The following is a 20,613-nucleotide window of genomic DNA, read 5'->3' as shown; positions in this document are numbered from 1 at the left end:
AATGATACTTTATCATTAAAATGTATGGGCTTAAAAACGCTACGTATCTCACCAAGTTTCCCAAACCTGACCCACTCATTTTATTGCATCATAGGTAGTGGAGCCAAAGTTGAAATTGCCTAGTTAGGATGCTGAGTGAAATAAAGGATATGCTTGAATTATTAACTTTAGGACCTTTTTATCTATGTTGTAACGTATGTTCGGATATAAATGAATGAAATCCCAAAGGTTTTAATACAATGGCATTTGTTATTTGAAAGATGTTTATTTAACTAGGAACTTCCGCATTTTCAATACTTAAAAGCGTAAACAAAATTGTTAAATTGGTTTTGAAAAATAGGGGATGTTACAATAGCAAAAGCAACTGAGGTTTTGCTCGCTAGCCCTCTACCGGGAAAGCAGACTAGTATCATTTTCCTCGTTATCAACATCATTATCATCAATAATCATCCTAACAACATCTCCAAAGTTTTATTAATACTACCCAAGTGTGAATCATATGAGTCGTGGACATGAATAGAAGACTGAGACTCTTCACCATGCTCCTCGTTATGATCCTCACTATTGCATGCTTCTTCATCATTACTCGTGCTGTCATCCATTATAGGTAAATCAAAAGCAAATGAGGCAATACCTCGATCATAATTCTTGCCTTCAAGAAAGTGACACAACAAAAAAGAAATCAGGCATCATCTATATAGACAAAGATGCACACAACATTAAAAAAATTGGCAGGCAATATAGACAAGCATTAAAAGTTCAATAAGGGTTTAAGAACAAAAGGAAATACCTGGCCCCCGAACATACAAGGAAGGAGCAGTGCTCATACGAGTCCAACGCCACCTTAGGAAATTTTTTCGTAACCGAACACAATCTAGATATTTTGGATATATCTTGACCAAGATTAGAAGATCACTTAGTTTTTTATTCTTAAATGATACCAGGGGATGAAAAAAAAATTAGGATAAGTAAAAAGTGAAGCAGTGATCCATATAAACTCGTTTTCCACCCTTTGATGGATTTAGGAAGGCCCTCTATGAAGCTCTTTCCACTGGAACAAAAATAGATACATGCACCACTACTTCATATACGCAAGAAATACTATAACAAATCCACGGTCGAAAAAACAAGACACGCATGGCACAATAACTCAAAACAAATTATCTTAGAATGAAATTATGTTTCAATTGACAAGTATGGATTCTATAATCCCGAATCACTTGACCAAAGAGGGCGACGAAGGAACCCTTAAATCTGATTCAAGATAATAAAGATAAAAGCTCTTCTTACCAGCATATGGATTATCGATAGTGGCACCCACACAAGAAATTTTGGCACCATCCTACTCAATGAGATGATATTTATGAGAAACTTCGGCTAGCCGATCACGAGACACTGTAGAATGTAAGATGGACATGGTAAGTCAAGACTTTATCTCTAATATGACAAAAAAAATAATGGCGAAATAGAATAACTAGAAAGAAATAGAAGAATAGTTGATATCATAGATATTTATAAGGGAAAAGAGGCAGGAGTGCCAATTTTCTGAGGAACCAATGACATCAACAATTATGCGAGTGTGCAAGCGAGTGTAACCAACATCAGGCAATTCATTACCTAGGTAATTAAAGGATATTTAAATTCCAATTATTAAAAACGGTTGAGCACCAGCCTTTAGCAATTAAGTTGGGAGGATTAATGGTGTATGGGAGTTAGCCCATACATAAAGTCGAAAAAAAAACATTAAAGAATGCCTAACCAGCACCGTAAGCCCATAGCTTACCAGGTCGGTTACCTTTAGCAGCCCAAATCAACTGTACAGTCGGTAAAGGGAATATTTTATTGCAATAAATTCATCTATGCAACATCCTAGGAAACACAAAAAAGGCAATACTATTATATTAAAGGTTACCCTTGTAACCCTTGGGAAAAAGTGTAAACCGGTCAATGAAACATGAACTCGGACTTTTTTATTTGTATATAAAGACCATGATACACACTGAAAAAGGTAGAAATTTTCCCTGGATAATAAATTTTGCAAAAGTCACAATTGACATCTAATTTAGGCATCAGAGAGCAATATTGGGGTCCATTCATCAGTATCTCTTCCTAACCTAGCATGTGTCTACTTTTTCAACGTCCCTTATTGTTTGTGCATAAGGAAAAGAGACGACATGGTTACTACCAGACATCCAAGAGGCTACATAGCAACATTGTGACTCAAGAACATGTCAGGAACATTGCAAGTTATTTTAAAGATATTTTTTTTGCTCCTAGAGAATAACAAGAGCATATTCTTGGTAGGTAAAACTGAAGCAACATATAAACAACCCATCTTATTTATTAAATAAATAGTGTCATACTTAATGTGTTCTTATTGATAATGCCATAACTATGAAGAGGCTTGAATTCATTTTCTTTTTAATGATGCCATGAATGTTAGAAAATAAGGTAGAAATAGAATATGATAATCATTGGATTCTCCAAGGAGCTTGTTGGTTCACTTTCCATATCGATATTTTCCCATATGCCTGGGTTACGAGAAATTCAACACAAGACAATCCTCAAAGGGATAATCAGTATTCTAGGCACAGAAGATAGTCATGAACTAGATAAAATATGGTGTGTCAATTTCGTATGTTTAAAAAAAGGAGCGAGACCATTCTAATATCCAGAAATCGAAATTAACTACCTTTATAAGGTAGTTTGGGTTGAAAGGTGTGACATCCCCATTTTCATGGCCAGAAAAGACTAATTTGTTTATGCTTATTTAAAATTAAGAGTATCCTTTTTGAAGAATAGTATTGCGGACTTTGTTCCCAGTAAAGCATGATAATGGTATTACCAAAGAATTTCCGAAGAAATGTATTTTATTTATATTAAAACATTGGGATGTCATCGTCAATACAGAAACATAAGCATAACGGAATATTACAAGCCTTACATTAACTAAACTAGTTGACTAATAATCCTTGAATCTCTCAGCAGTATGTATCTTTCATATAGTTACATGTGATACAACAAACTGAGTGGGTCAGCTTGGGGAACCTGGTGAATATATAGGGATATCAATCCCACAATGTGATAATAATGTATATCTCAAACCTGTAAATCCAACTATTATCAATAACACAAATATATCATATCTCTACAACAATTTATCCCATCCTGTCGATTTCCACGTATAGATCCTATACAATGATCTCTTAAGATCTAGCCTAAAGGATCAATATGAATAACAATCTGACGATGCTGCTTCAGAAATTCCTTGGCAGCAAACGAGGATCAATAAATACATCAAATGAGGGGAATGGAACAAGTTTTACCACGCACCTCCGTTCATAAAAACAACATGACAATTAAGTCAGGGATGATTATCTAGATAACTATGCCTAGAAGTGGTCTGACACCGTGAGGTATTTTACTCCCAGACTCACCCTAACCGGCAATATAACATCAAACTTTACCTAGCAATGGTCTGAAACTGTGAGGTATTTTACCCCCAGACTTACCCTATCCGGCAATACAACATCATACATACCTGGTAGTGGTCTATTGTTGACACACTCTATTCGGCACTCTATGAAGTTCCCTCAATTACTTCGTGAAAGGAAACTCTGTTACATGAAGCTCGTCTAATCACTTCATAAAGGAAACGATGACTCCAAAGCTCTTCAACATAAAAAGTATGGGGAAATACTAATAAAGTAATCCCGTACCCCGACACGCCATAGTGTAAAAAAGAAGGACTTTGTACATGATATTACTGCTGGCACATTATAGTACCCTGGTATGAGTAGGATTCGTACCCTAGAACATAATAATACCTCGACACAAGAAACACCTAAGACATAGAGCTTTGAAAAAAGATTTGGTACTTAGAAAGTACTTTTATACGTAGGAGATACTCCATCGATCATAAATCTCCTCGAACAGAGTTTCTACACTCTATTCTGATCATACATGTACCCTTAATAAGGTACTACCCAATATCCAAACTTAATTAAACTAAGCATCTCTTTTAAGTCTTATTTCATCACTAAGTGAGCCTAGCGTGCTTATAATCAATTTTCAATACTAACTATGTTATGGCAACATTATCTTTATTTAATTTAATATTTTATATAGAGTATTAAGCATTAACATACATTTATCTTCACATTTATAATAATTATATTATTATTATCATGTAAATACATCTCAACACATATAAAACCATGTCTGGTTCGTATAACGTATATCATTAAGTATACATATAACACATATTTCCATATAATAAGCATATAACTCACATATAGACTTTCAACATATACTTAATACTTTTATTAATACTTGTATTAAAATCATGTTCATGAAAGGGACTATGCACTCACTTATTAAAGTGATGACTTGAAATTTGGGCAGCGCTTCGCTTCTAGCAACTGTCTTTTCCTTTGACGTAAATAACATTATTATCGCTATGTTTTAATCTAATATGTATTCTGATTATTAGTCTAGATTCATCATTAACTCAAAGTCTTCTTTCAAGATCTATCAAGTAAGGAACAACCATGTAGGATCATATCGGAGGTAGAGTCCGTTTGGTATACGAAGTATACTGTTTGGAAGTCCCACTTTAAACACCTCACTAAATTATAGCATAGACATCATCCATGTACGTATATCAATTAGTATAACAACTTGGAATCACTAATAAATCTTTTTTATAGGTTCATAATAACGATAATGAACTTAAACATAAGTTATACTTAAAGTAGGGTAAGCATAACTCACTTACAAAGGAGTTTAGCGAGGAACCGGGCTCTACGTGGGCAAAACTTATGAGCCGAAAGCTCTTCTTCTCAGGGCCTTATGGCTCTCTGGGACTCGCTTCTAAAACCTAGGAGGTGCTAGGGAAAAGCCTTGAGGGTTTAGGGGTGTTGGGAGAGAAGTGGATGAGAATTGTTGTGGAGAAATGAGTTAAAACGAGTGCTATTTATAGGCTACCAGCACCCACGTATGTTGGGCATAATGGCCAAAACAGAAGTACGTTGGGCGTACTCCGTCCAGGTTTCGTTATCTCGTTCCAAGCCGTCGGGAGGAAGGTGTGGCCCAGATCTTGCGACGTGTCACTCACTGGTTAATCCTAAACATTAATTATCCTCTAAATTTTGTAACGAGCTCCGTTTTTGACGTTCTTCATATCCACGCGTAGGTAGCAACGTGATCTACAACTTTCGTTTAGACACCATCGGCTAATTTTGAATTTATTTTTAAAGTTATATTTTAACAGGCTTAGACAGTTAAAATCCATTAAAAATTCATAACTTTGTCATCTGAAGTCAATTTTCGTCTGTCTTTATACTGCTGAGCTCCTATTAATGAGAACTTCGATTCTCATTTAGGTTGTGTCGGCTAAAAATCGATTGATCTAAAATTCAATTTCCGGGCTGCATACTACTGTGTCAAATCTTAGAAAAATCATAACTTCCTCTAATGAAGTCAGATTTGTATGTTCTCTATATGCATGCTCTCGGTTTAACGTATACTATGACTTTCATTTAGATCGCTAATGCTAAAAAGTATTTTATCGCAAACTCACTTTTTACGATACACAACGTCGTACCGGTTTAGTCGCGAAACTTCGATGGGTCATAACTTCTTTGCTATAAGTCAGATTTTAGCATTCTTTATATGTATGAAATCTTGTGACATATACTATAACTTGTTTAAGATTATTTACTCTAAATAATCTTCTATCAATAGTCGTTTTTGACGCTTATTGTCTCTAAATTGAGTAGCCCGAATCTGTGAGCGTTACAGTTATCTCCCCTTAGGATGATTACGTCCCTGAGTCATCAACAAGACAGGGCTTGCATAATTACTCCATACGTTATCTTTTCATCCTAGGTAATAATTGTAACTCTTATATCCTTTCAAATGAGTATCTAACTCGTGGAGTTCTTAACTACTGGCGGTGCTCAATCTTGCACCAGCTCTCTTCGTACTATGTTGTACTTTCAAGCATAACCTTCAAGCTACAATCTAACCCTATTTAACTTAAGCTAATTTTTTTTTGCTTCGATTACCATAATAAACCGATGGGTTATGTTCTAATGACCTCATGTCGCATGATGCAACTCTTAGACTTAGGACTTTTAGAGTCAAATTCCAGAACGAAATATACCTTCCTTTATGTTCTAATGTGATATAATCACATTCTAGCATGAAGCACTTCTAGCTACAAGCTTCTTAACTTAACAATTTTTGAGATACTTCTATTGATCGCTTCGATTGTCTTTTACTTCAATCTTCTGGATTAAGTCGAATGCTACATCGAACTTGGTTCTCTGAACCACGTAACATACTCATCTTAACCGGACTTGATTTGATATGACCACAAGGGTCGGAAAAACAATCATCTTCTTAGTCATTACCGAAATGATGGTAATGACATACATGAATAAAACAGAATCAATTACTAGTGCCTTGGTAACCTTATGACTTTTCATGATCTAAGTGTGAGTCATTTAGTATAGGCCTCTACTACCTTTCGCACCTACTTATACGTTTCCTTAGTATTGACTCGCAGTCCCCAAGTTCTTATTTCCTAAAATCACAAAATGATTTAACACATATGAATGTGTCCAAATAATCATAAAAATTCCCTAGACTCTACCAGGACTTCTTCTATGCATATCTTTAATCATCAATTCTACTTCAACTCAGTTGGTAGTGGAAATGCCAGACGATGGGATAACTACATGGATTACACCAATCATTCTATTATCCTACCAATCAAATGTTTACATTTGGATGTACCGTACTCCTCTATACATGATGTATTATAAAAACAATATACCACTCTTACGATATCTTCCAATAGGTATCATTCGTTATCGTAAGCCTTCTCATTTCCTCCATTTACTCAATTCGCTACGAGTCTTCACCATGACGTTCCATGCACTGTAATAGTTGTTCGAGATGAGAAATTTAATAGAGAAGGTTTAGATGTGTAAAACCTCCTTATTACTCCGAAAATTTAGATGCCAGTTTAATGTCATAATTAAATGCTTAGAAATCTGAACACATAAAATTTCCAGATCTAGTCAGCAATAAGGCATAGATCCGATCAAACGATAGAATCATAAAACATATAAGGCATCTTATAGCATAAATAATTTAGCGCATAAAACAAATTTAGGCATCTTCCCCTAAATAAGCTAGTGCTCGTGTCTATTCAGGCATACATCCTAAATATACCAGAGACTCATCTCACAATCATCGCTTAGCATTCTAAGTTTAAGTGTAGAAATTTCCTACAAGTACCTAGTTCACTTAAACTAATGCCCTAATACCAACTGTGGCATCTCCATTTTCACGGCCAGAAAAGACCGATTTGTTTATGCTTATTTAAAAATCAGAGTATCCTTTTTAAAGAATAGTATTGCAAAATTTGTTCCCCGTAAAACATGATAATGATCTTATCAAAGAATTTCCGAAGAAATGTATTTTATTTATATTAAAACATTGGGATGTCATCATCAATACAAAAACATAATCACAACGAAATATTACAAGCCTTATAGTAATTAAACTTGTGGCCTAATACTCCTTGTATCTCTCAGCAGCATGTATCTTTCATATAGTCGCCTGTGATACAATAAACCGAGTGGGTCAGGTTGGGAAACCTGGTGAGTACATAGGGATTTTAATCCCACAATGTGATAATAATGTATATCTGAAACCTACGAATCCAACTATTATCATTAACACAAATATATCATATCTGTACAACAACTTATCCCATCCCGTCGATTTCCACGTATAGATCCTATACAACGATCTTACAAGATCTAGCCTAAAGGATCAATATGAATAACAATCTGACAATGCTGCTTCGGAAATTCTGTGGCAGCAAACGAGGATCAATAAATACATCAAATATGGGGAATGGAAAAAGTTTCACCATGAACCTTCGTTCGTAAAAACATGACAATTTAGGCAAGGATGGTTATCTAGATACCTATGCCTAGCAATGGTCTGACACTGTGAGGTATTTTACCCCCAGACTCACCCTATCCGACAATACAACATCAAACTTTCCCTAACAGTGGTCTGAAACCATGATGTATTTTACCCACAAACTCACCGTATCTGGCAATATAACATCAGACATACCTGGTAGTGGTCTATTGTTGACACACTTTATTAGGCAATCTATGAAGTTCCCTCAATTACTTCGTGAAAGGAAATGCTGACACATGAAGCTCGTCTGATCACTTCATAAAGGAAATGATGACTCCAAAGCTCTTCAAAATAAAATGTTAGAGGAAATACTAACAAAGTACTCTTGTACCCCGACACACAATAGTGTAAAAAAAGAAGGACTTTGTACATGATAGTACTTCGAGCACATTATAGTACCCTGGTATGAGTAGGACTCGTACCCAAGAACGTAATAATACCCCGATACAAGCAGCACCTAAGACACAGAGCTTTGAAAATGACTTGGTACTTAGAAAGTACTTTTGTACATAGGAGATACTCCACCGATCATCAATCTCGCCGAACAAAGTTTCTATTATCTATTACGATCACACACATACCCTTAATAAGATACTACCCAATATCCAAACTTAATTGAACTAAGTATCTCTTTTAAGTCTTATTTCATCACTAAGCGAGACTACAATGCTTATAATCAACTTTGAATACTAACTTCGTTAAGAAAACATTATCTTAACTTAGTGTAATATTTTATACAGAGTATTAAGCATTAACATACATTTAAATTCTCTTTTATAATACTTCCATTATTATTATCATTTAAATATATTTCAACACATATAGAACCATGTCTGGTTCGCATAACGTATATCATCAAATATACATATAACACATATTTCCAGATAAGAAGCATATAACTCACATATAAAATTTCAACATATATTTAATACTTTTATTAATATTGGTGTTAAAATCATGTTCATCAAAGGGAATATGTACTGACCTGTTAAAGTGGTGACTTGAAATTTGGGCAGCGCTTCGCTTCTAGCAACTGTCTTTTTCATTGATGTAACCTAGCATTATTATCACTAAGTTTTAGTCTAATATTTATTGCGGCTAATTGTTAGTATAGATTCCTTATTAACTCAAAGTCTACTATTAAGATCAATCAAGTAAAGAACAACCAGGTAGTATCATATTGGAGGTAGAGTCCGTTTGGTATACGTAGTGTACTATTTGGAAATACCACTTTAAACACCTCACTAAATCACAACTTATATATCATCCCTGTAAGTAGATCAATCAATATAACGACTTGGAATCACGGATAAATATTGTTTCTAGGTTCATAATAACGATAATGAACATTAAACCGGGCTCTGCGCGGGCAGAACTTATGAGTCGGAATCTCTTCTTCTCGGAGCCTTCTGGCACTCAGGGACTCGCATATAACACCTAGGAGGTGCTAAGGAAAAGCCTTGAGGGTTTGGGGGTGTTGAGAGAGAAGTGGATGATAATTGGTATGGAGAAATGAGGAAAAACGAGTGCTACTTATAGGCTGCTAGCACCCGCGTACGATGAGCGTACATAAGGATACATTGGGCGTAATAGCCAAAACAGCAGTATGTTGGGCGTACTTTGAATTACGATGGGCGTACTCTGTCTAGGTGTCGCAATCTTGTTCCAAGCCGTGGGGAGGAAGGGTTGGCCCAAATCTTAACACGTATCACTCGTTGGTTAATCCTAAACATTAGTTAACTTCTAAATTCCATAACTTTCACATACGAGATCAAGTTTTTGACGTTCTTTATATCCACACGTAGGTAGCGACGTGCTCTACAACTTTTTTTTAGACTCTGTCGGCTAATTTTGACTTTCTTTTTAAAGTTATATTTTAACAGGCTTAGATAAAATCCGTTAAAAATTCATAACTTTGTCATCCGACGTTCGTTTTTGTCTATTTTTATACCTCCGAGCTCCTATTAACGAGATCTTCGATTCTCATTTAAGTTGTGTCGGCTAAAAATTGATCGATCAAAAATTCAATTTCCGGGCTGCATACTGCTATGCCAAATCTTAGAAAAACCATAACTTCGTCTAACGAAGTCAGATCTGAACGTTCTCTATATGCATGCTCTCGATTTAACGTATACTAAGACTCACATTTAGATCGCTAAGGTTAAAAAGTATTTTATCGCAAACTCGCTTTTTACGATACACAGCGTCGTGCCGGTTTAGTCGCAAAACTTCGACGGTTCATAATTTCTTCGTTACAAGTTAGATTTCAACATTCTTTATATGTATGGAATCCTTGTGACATATGCTATAACTTGGTTAAGATTATTTACTATAAATAACCTTCTATCAAAAGTCGTTTTTGACGTTTATTGTCTCTAAATTGACTAGCCCGAATCTGCGGCATTACAAAAAGGCATACATAATTTTTTTAGAACCCCCAAAAATTCAATAATTTCTACCAAGGTACCTTTAGTAATTTAGAATTTTTTTTCCCTAGCCAGCCACGGGGCGCTGTCCTTTGGAACCTTGCAAGGGTGGCACAATCTCCTTGACCCCAACTATTTTGGTCATAACGAAATCAATCTATATTAATACAAGTGTGCACTCCACACCTCCAACATTGTATTAAAACTACGATATAATCCCCTTTGAAATATGTATAAAGTCCAATACATAAAATGATTAAGTGTCGCTAAAATCGCCCCCAATGAATGCCTTGTTACCTATCTCAAACACATATAATCATTTTATACCATCAACCTACAACTACCAATGTAAGACATAATTTTGTAAAGCAACAATATAAAAACGTTTTTATCTAAAAAAATATTTATACAACTAATTTGAGTTTAATATATTATGGATAACTAGGTTAGAAGTAGTATTAATGTTTCCTTTGTGTGTTTATATGTGTAGGAGACCTCATGCACGATGCCCCTTGGTGTCATGCTCAAGAAAAAAAAACAATTTTTGGTTACATTAGTTTACTTTCAACATTTAACTGAGATGAATTAAAAAAACTTCAGAAATACAAATATATGTAGAGCCCATATTAACTTTATAAAAGAGCCCTTGTAGAGAGATGAGAGACTCCAACATATATATAGCCACTTATAAGACCATGTCACACCAATGTAGGATACAATAACACTTCTATCTTGATTCGGAGGATCGACGAGGATAAAAAGGGATGTGCTGAGGCACGGGGGTGCTATACACCGACTCTGATACCATGTAAATATATGTGGAGCCCATATTAACTCTCTAAAAGATCCTTTGCAGAGAAGAGAGACTCCAACACACACATATATATATATATATATATATATATATATATATATATATATCCACTTATAAGACCTTATCACACCTATGTGGGATACACTAACAAGAAACATGATAATTATTGATGGGTTATCGAGATTACTTCTATGTATTGTAGAATTTCACATAACAATTATAGGCACATGCAACCTAGAAATTCTATGGATTTTCAAATAATAGCAACGTACTTTGAAAACCTAAATAACCCTAGCTAAAATAAAAAATTACAAATTTTAGGTTACATACCTTTTGTTATAATCGAAAATAAGAACCAACTTTGAAGAACCCTTCTTTGGAATGCTAGCCCCAATAATGTGGAAGCCTCTAATGTATCACTCCTAAACCCTAGGAAACCCTAAGATCGAAATAAGAGAGAGGGGAAAGGGGAGAAAAATGATTTCTCTATGTGAGAAGGATGGATTGATTTTGGCTTAGGGTTAAGACCATTTATATAGCTGTCAGATAACACTAAAACTCTAGATTTGAATAATAAATTAATATTATTTTATACCTATTCAAATCTTGTTTCATTAATATTATTTTATACCTATTCAAATCTTTTTTTTAAAAACGTCCATAAGATGGAGGGTTCTAGAATTGCCTTCCTTTTTTAATTATTAAACAATTGCAATTCAAGCATTGCACCATTTATTATTTCTAAAATATTAATTCCAATTAATTATGTTTAATTATTAATTAATTATTACTATTTGTAATTAATATATTAATAAATCTTTTACCTCTCTCTTACTAGCAACCCAAGAAGGCCTTTACTTTTTTCATTATACTAATTTAGTTAGGACCTTAGAAATCTTAATCTAACAATCTCCCACTTGGATAAGTCATCAACTAGAATTGCAAGTATAAATCTCTAACTAACAAGTAGACAGTGCATTCCAAAGCCATTGTCGAACTCTGATTAAAATAGACGTTGGCCCTAATATAATCGATCAACTATTCATTCTATCTATAAGATATCATATGGACATGATACATGAATATAAATCAATCTCATAGCCCAAGATTTTATTTCCCGATTTCTGATTTATGACGACTAGATTCAGACCACTAATTAAACACATCAATTTAGTATGGGCATGGCCAAACACTTCAGATATCAGCAACAAATCATTGAGATGCCCAAAGATATAGCTTTTCTGTTGAGGCAAAAGGAACGAATAAACTTTGACTATACAATCATACCTTTCACTCATCATGTCATACATGGAATTACACTTTATGACATCTTGTTACGAATGCGTTGATGCAAAACAGTGTACAACAGACTTGGAAACTATGACTTATATATCTTCGTTTGAAGAATAAAATATATTATCGTCTTATAATTACTCGTGATTGAATACATGAAGTAATATCTAAGCGTGAGTTTAACCAGCAATCAATTCATATTTTCTAAGTACTCATGAATCTTGCAGCAATCCCTATGCAATGTCCAATCATCATGGACAATCTACAAATATTTCATCACAATCTTAAATCAATACGGACTCCCAAAAATATGAATAACTATGACATTTTGAATAAATTAATATTCAGGAAGTAACACACAAAATGAAACAAAATGATATACTAATTGTCTATGTTATACTCTTTGAATATAAATAATTCCCTATTATCTAATCACTACACAGTTACACATTTATTGTTTGTATAAATGTTTCGGGGTCATCGACTCAATGACTAAACAATAGGAAAGATGTGACATTTGGGTTTTTTTTTTCCATGATACTCCTATAATTAAACTAAAAGAGCATCGTTTGGTAAAAAAATTATAGGTTAATTCTTAATATTTTATGTTTCTAAAAAGCTTTCAATGGAGATGCTTATAGGCTAAACTTAGGCCCGATCAGTCCATGAGGCCACAAGCTGTTGCACACGCCACACATAGTTTAGGCGTCAATGAGAGAGGATAGACTAGTCGTACATGAAACCTATCTAAAAAGTTAACCTCTGAAAGGTAAGTTAAAACCATCTAAAATGAATCAAGAAACTTACATTTAAGAGAAATTGAGGAATCTAACAATAATTTAATGTGTATTTGAAAACAAATAACCAAAAAAATTGTTTTCGACAAAAATAACCACTTAATCCAGAATGAGTACTCCATACCGAGATAAAAAATATTTTTCTGACAAAAATGTACATTTTGAACTAACATTTTGGAACTTTGAACCAACATTCTGGATTCCGAACCAACATTTTGGCTTCCGAACAGAAATTTCGGAGTTCGAAAAAAAAACTTTATAATTTCAAAAACAAGTTTGAAATCCAATGGTCAATTCCGAAAATTCGAGAAAAAAAATTGTGTTTTACTTAAATACAACCCAAAAGTTAAACAGATAATAGTAAATGTGAATTATATTCAATATTAGAGGAGTAAAATCATAAATTTGATTGAAAAACGGTGATATTAAACACTTCGAAATTGATATTTCAGATATAAGTATAGAGTTTTCTTTGGAAAGAAAAAAAAAAAAAAACCCTCTTGGAATTTGAAAATCAAATCCAAAATAGAGCATTTTGGAGTAAGTGATCGTTTAACTGAATAAAATGGTTATTTTTTTTTTAAAAGCTCATTAGAAGGTTAGTGTACTCAAGATTCCTATATTTCATGGCTATCGTAGTAAGCAAGATTTAATACAAGTTTTTGTTGGTATTGCAGGGTCCGGCGTTTGGGTTAAGATAATGAGTACGTTTATCCTCTTATCTGTTATAATTTGATTTGAATTTCCAAAGGTTGTGGTGATTGGAGGTTTCCTTTAATTAAATGCGATAAGGAAAACGAAGACAATGGTTGCATTTTGTGATAAATATTAATATTAGAATTTTTTTTCAAGGCTATTTCTGTGGCAGTAACTTTTTCTTTGTTTGCAGTTCTAGGAATTCTATCGGCAATATCACTATCAATTGTGTTGATGTGCATTTGCAGTATGAAATCCTCACTAAGAAGCAATTGTGTTGTCTTATCTAATCATCCAACTGCGGACGAGAATAGCATTGAGGCCTTTGTCATACAATATGGATCGTTGAGTGCAAAAAGATACACATATGCTGATATTAACGACATGACAAACTCATTTGAAGTTAAATTAGGACAAGGAGGTTTCGGTACTGTGTTTAAAGGGAAACTTTCAGATGGACGTCTTGTGGCTGTAAAAGTTTTGAACTCATCAAAAGCATCTGGGCAAGAATTCATAAACGAAGTTGCAAGCATTGGTAGGACATCTCATGTTAACATTGTTACTCTTCTGGGATTTTGTTTTGAGCATCAAAAAGGAGCTCTCCTATATGAGTTCATGCCAAATGGATCGTTAGAAAAGTTTATATATGGTCGTGTCTGTCCAAATACAAGCAAACCCATAGGTGTAGACAAGTTATATGAGATAGCCCTTGGAATTGCACGAGGCCTTGACTACTTGCATCGTGGCTGCAACACTCGAATTTTGCATCTTGACATAAAGCCACATAATATCCTCCTGGATGAAGACTTTTGTCCCAAGATAGCAGATTTTGGGCTTGCAAAATTATACTCTAGGAAAGACAGTATCGTATCTATGTTAGAGGCTAGAGGCACTATTGGGTATATTGCCCCTGAAGTTGTTAATAGAAACTTCGGAGGTGTCTCCCATAAATCGGATGTCTATAGTTATGGGATGTTAATACTAGAAATAGTTGGGGGAAGGAAAAATGTTGATGCTGGTGTTGGTGTTGGTTCTGGGCATACGAGTGAGATATATTTCCCTCATTGGATTTACAACCGTCTGAAGAAAGATGAAATCTTATTAGATGGTTTGACAACTATAGAGGAAAATGATTATGCTAGAAAAATGACAATAGTCGGCTTATGGTGCATACAAACTGATCCGAAACAAAGGCCATCCATCAATGGAGTGATAGAAATGTTAGAAGGAAACATGGAGTCACTGGAAATTCCACCAAAACCATTCTTTTCTTCTCTTCCACGATCACAAGCCACCATATGTAACACATCAGAGGACGTCAGTATGGATCACTGTAGTATAAAAGAAGTATGAAATACTAACGCACTCATTGCATGCATGATGGTTTCATATTTTTCGAAGATATAAAGTTTGATGAAAATTTTCTTATTTTTAGGTATTGATATATCTTCTGACAATGTAAGCTTTTGTTCAAAGACTTTTTGAGAGGTTATTAAGCCATTTATCTTTGGTTCTTTTTAATTTTATTCTCTAGTCCAATTTGTAGACTTGGTGGTTATAAAACATATTTTATCCTTCTCAGTTTTATACTTTTATGTAAGGATCAGCTTTTAATGAAGAAAAAAATAGGACGTTATATTTAATTTTATTTAGCATGCTTTAATTAAATCTATAATTAATCGTTGTAATCCTAAGAACCCAATTTTATAAGTAAATATATACAAAATACTTATTAAACATGTTAAAATCCGGATTTTTTTTTTTGTATTTTTGGTATGTAAAGGGTGAAATTATAATTTTTGCATTCTAATATTTTAATTCATACATTCATATTTTAACACAAAAATTATACAAAATATAAAATTTAATACAATCCATTCATAGTTTAGTAAACAAAATTCACAATTTAACACAATCATAATATCACTAATTCACTAATTTAGAAAAGCCAACCCCAAACTCTACCACCACTACCAACTACCACATATCAGCACCATCCATCTAACCATCATTTCTTTCAAACCAAATTTGTATATAAAATCATGCATTGTTAGCTTAATACTATATTCATAATTTAATAAACATATTAATTCACTAATTTAGAGTTTAATGCAACAATTATAAAAACTAATACATTCTTACATATTTACTTTACAAAAAAAATACTCACAAGAAAATCAATACAAATATTTATATTTTAACATAAAATTCATAAAAAAAAAAATCACAATTTAATTTAATCAAACTACAGCTTAACACAATCAATACACAAAATTAACAGCTTAATATATTAAATTCAAAGTTTAATACACAATAACTATATATTCACATCCATATTATGTACTTAGTAGTTATATTTACACATTCAGATATGTAGGTAGGTTTTTCTTTCAAATTTTAATTTATATAATATCCACAATTAAAATTTTACATGTTATTCAAAATTAGAGAAAATAAAATCTATATATAATGCTTCTTTCATCTTATATTTTAGAAGAAAAAATAAAATCCATAAAAAAAATTAACAGCTTAATATACTCATTTCACAACTTAATACATTTAATTCATAATTTAATACACAAATTCACAGTTTAATAGAATATATTTATAGGTTTAAAATTACATCTGATGATGTTTGGGGCTTGGAGGTTATATTAGATTATAGTTCACACACTCACGTCACACATTCATCACAATTCGTAACTTAAAAAACATAAATTCGTATTATTTGAGAAAATACTAATATAATAAAAAAAACGTTTAAATTCACATTAAAACTTATAAAAATTCATACATATACTGCTTAAAACTTATAAAAAATTCATTTAATCACAACTAAAACTCATAAAAAATCATACATTCACAAATTAATACTTACAAAAAATCATGTATTCACAACTTAAGACTTATAAAAAATCATGCATTTACACCTTAATTTTTTTTTTCTAGTTGAAACAATCATATATGTATAAAATCCATGCATTAACAACTTAACAATTATAAATAAATAAATAAATTAAAAAAAAAAAACGCTTATTCCCAGCTTAAGAAACTAGTTCAGAAACTTATTCATATTATTCAATGTTTAAAAACATACCTTGTTTTTGATGAAGCGTTTCATCAAACACCTTCAATGCATCATATATCCAGAGATTGTTCCCTTGCTTCAGATCCATGAGCATTGATGGTAGGCAACAAAAACAATGGTGCGACGTCAGTTGTTGTAGAGGTAGAGTCACATCGATGGTGGTAATATGAGATATGGATGTCATATTTGTTGGCGGTAATTTCCGTCAGATCTATTGTTTCGGCGAAGCAAATCGGAGAAGTTTTCTTATATTCCATCAAATCTGGATGTCGAAGACCTGGAGATGAACTAGATCTGGACTTCAGAGCAGAGTGTGACGTTTTTCGTTGTTCCAACGAAGCACAATAGCTGATATTAGGTGGTGGTCGGTAGTGATAAGGTCGACTATCAGATCTAACCAAATTGCACCAGATTTGATATGCTTTGTGTTTTAGATAGAGAAAGTGAAGCTGAAACAACTTCTTAACTTCAGGTCTGAAACCAAATGGCGATCGACAATGATGGAGGAAGGTGGTGGTTATCACCGGTTGCCGGAGCTCATAATTCGGAGGAGAAAATCGAAGATCTGAAGTCGAAAATAGTAGATCTGAAGACGAAAATTGTAGATCTGAAGAGAGAAATCATAGATCTGAAGCTGAAATTGTAGATCCGAAGAGGAAAATCGTAGATCTGAAGCTGAAATTGTAGATTTGGTGTCAACTGGAACTTATGGATCTGAGGGCGGTGGTTCGTCGGAGGTAGGAGGCGGCGGCGGTTCGCCGACGGTAGGAGGTAAAGGCAGTCAAGGGTGGTTGCAAGTGGCTAACTGGTAGTAATGTTTGTGTGTTCTTCAAGTTTGAGATGAGAAAGAAAATAACCATGGAAGAATGTATGTAGTGTGAGTAGATCTGGATATATATATATATATATATATGTGTGTGTGTGTGTGTGTGTGTGTGTGTGTGTGTGTGTGTATGTGTGTGTGTGTGTAGCGTTCAATCGAGAACATTTCTTATTGCGAGAAAATTTGAGAACAATTTGGACCACACACTTTTTAAATTAAAATCATCAAATAATATTAATATAAATAAAAATAATAAGTAAAAAAAATTAAAAAAACCCACTAACCAACACCACTCACCATATGAACAACAACACCACCACCACCCATCACCGCCATCTATCTCCACCACCCATCACCACCACCCCCACCTACTATCCAGAAAAACCACCACCCAACATCATCACCACTAACCATGGCGACCAACCACCACCACTACCAATCTCTTTAAACCACCACCACCACCCGCCATAATCACTATCAACCACCACCACCCATCACCACCACCACCTACTAAAACCACCAACCACCACAATCACCACCACCCACTACCATCCCATACCACTCATCACAACCACCACCCACCCACCTCCACTACCACCCACTGCCCGCCACCACCACCCGCCTCCACCACCCAACACCACCATCCATGACCACCACCGGCCACCATCACCTCTACCCACGACCCACCAAAGCCACGACCTAATACCCACCACTAGCACCCCCACCACATACCTCAACCATCACTCACCCACCTTTACCACCCACTTACAACAATCACCACCACCCGCCACTACCACCACCCACCCACACCACCTATTACAACCAACCCTACGCACCTACCCCCATCACTACCACCCACCTCCACTACCCATTATTACCACAACACCACCACCACCACCAACCTCACCCATCCACCCCACCACCACCCATCACCACCAGCCGCCTTGACCACCCATCTCCGCCACCCACCACAACTATCCCCACCCATAACCCAACAAGACTTCCACTACCTACCACCAACCACCACCACCCACCTATACTACCTATCACTAAAACCTACCAACACCACCCCATCACCCACCAAAACACCATACACTACCACCACCCCACCACCACCAGCTATTTGTTGGATTAGGTGTTTAAGCCCATAACTATAATTGGTATGTACTTTAATTGATAGTAGCAATGTCGTTTTGGGTTGCCTTCAAACCTGACAATTGAATAGGATAATTGTTGGAGAGAGAAGAATGAATTATTAATTTATTACTTGGTTAATAAATTAATTTGAAATCAAGATAAATGATTTATTAATATATTATGGTAGCCCTGTCGAAAATACCCGATACTCGAATTACCCGCCCGATTTTTTCGGGTATCGGGTAAATCGGGTATCGGGTAAATTTTTCCGGGTAATCGGGTTACCCGATTTTTTTTCGGCTCGGTAAAGGCTACATTTTTTGGGTTTCGAGTATACCCAAATTATTTTAATTTTTTTTTTGTAGAGCTTGTACTATATAGCAGGTATTTGATCACGCTTAAACTAACTATCATTATTGTAAAACATAAATATATTTATTATGACAATACAACACTAACAATATTAAAAGTAATTTTTATATATCATCACGTTCTTTAAAACTTAACTGTTTTCTAGATTATAGTTTTTATTATAACTAACAAACTCATTATCTTGACGAAACTTTAAAACATGCAAAAACTTATGGCTACATTTATCTTAAATATTTTAAACTTTTAAATTAAGATCTTTAGGTATTTGTTTTTTTAACATCTTATTAGATTAGATTAAGTCGTTAAAAAATTACTTGATATCTCATGTATTATTGACTAGAAAATCTCAATGTTCAAAGCTTGAGTAACTTCGTTTATGTCTCGTTTGTTTATATAAACAAGACTAATAAAACACGACGTATTTATTTCATTAAATTTATTTTTAGGTGAAATTCAAAAAAAAATCATATATTTCGGGTAATACCCGAATTATCCAAACCGGACCCGATACCCGAATTATCCAAACCCGAATTACCCGAATTTAGTTTGGGTAGGGTAATGGGTAATTTTTCTAACATGAAAAACCTGAATTACCCGACCCGAATTACCCGAAACCCGAAAAAATTACCCGTTCAACACCCCTATATTATGGATATAATATATTAATTAGAAATGATATTGTTTAATAAATATTTAATCTCAAATTAATTTGGAATTAATTTTAGTATTAAAGGAAGTAATTGAACCTGGAGGGACTAAAGGTGACGATGTTCAAAAGTTGAGCATTGATTATTCTAGAACCTCCCTTAGAGGTTCGGAACAAAATCTAGAGTGTCCTAGGGTTTCCTTGGGCTCTAAGGGTGCCATGGAAGCCTTAGGAAGGAAGTTAAGGAATTAGGGTTTTCTAAGATACACCTGCTTGTCCTAAACCTTCCTTATCAACCATATAAACCCCTATAGGGTTAAATTTCGTCCCATGCACTCCAATAAAGGCTTAGAGCCGAATTTTCACTTCTCCTCTCTCTCTCTCTCTCTCTCTCTATAGTGATCCTTGGTTGCTAGGTTTGTTTGTGAACTATTAGAGGCGCGACACTTGTGGCGCTTGCTACCAAAGTTCAAGGTCTTCAAGGATTTGATTGTTATTACAATATAACAATAAA

At 34.3% G+C, this 20,613-nt stretch overlaps 1 protein-coding gene across 1 annotated transcript in view; it reads left to right on the top strand.

Moving 5' to 3' along the window:
* Window positions 1–15,654, top strand: part of LOC111903575 (LEAF RUST 10 DISEASE-RESISTANCE LOCUS RECEPTOR-LIKE PROTEIN KINASE-like 2.1) — a 51,163-nt gene extending 35,509 nt beyond the window's left edge. Inside the window, exons 2-3 of the mRNA XM_023899342.3 lie at window positions 14,015–14,041; window positions 14,227–15,654. Coding sequence (XP_023755110.1) covers window positions 14,015–14,041; window positions 14,227–15,386 — 1,187 coding nt within the window. The 3' untranslated portion in view covers window positions 15,387–15,654. The remainder of the gene's footprint in view (window positions 1–14,014; window positions 14,042–14,226) is intronic.
* The last annotated feature ends 4,959 nt before the right edge of the window (window positions 15,655–20,613 follow it).

The sequence above is a fragment of the Lactuca sativa genome, chromosome 8 (genome assembly GCF_002870075.4).
Source record: "Lactuca sativa cultivar Salinas chromosome 8, Lsat_Salinas_v11, whole genome shotgun sequence".
In the NCBI taxonomy this organism is placed as follows: domain Eukaryota; kingdom Viridiplantae; phylum Streptophyta; class Magnoliopsida; order Asterales; family Asteraceae; genus Lactuca; species Lactuca sativa.
This window is presented reverse-complemented; position numbering and strand designations above follow the sequence as displayed.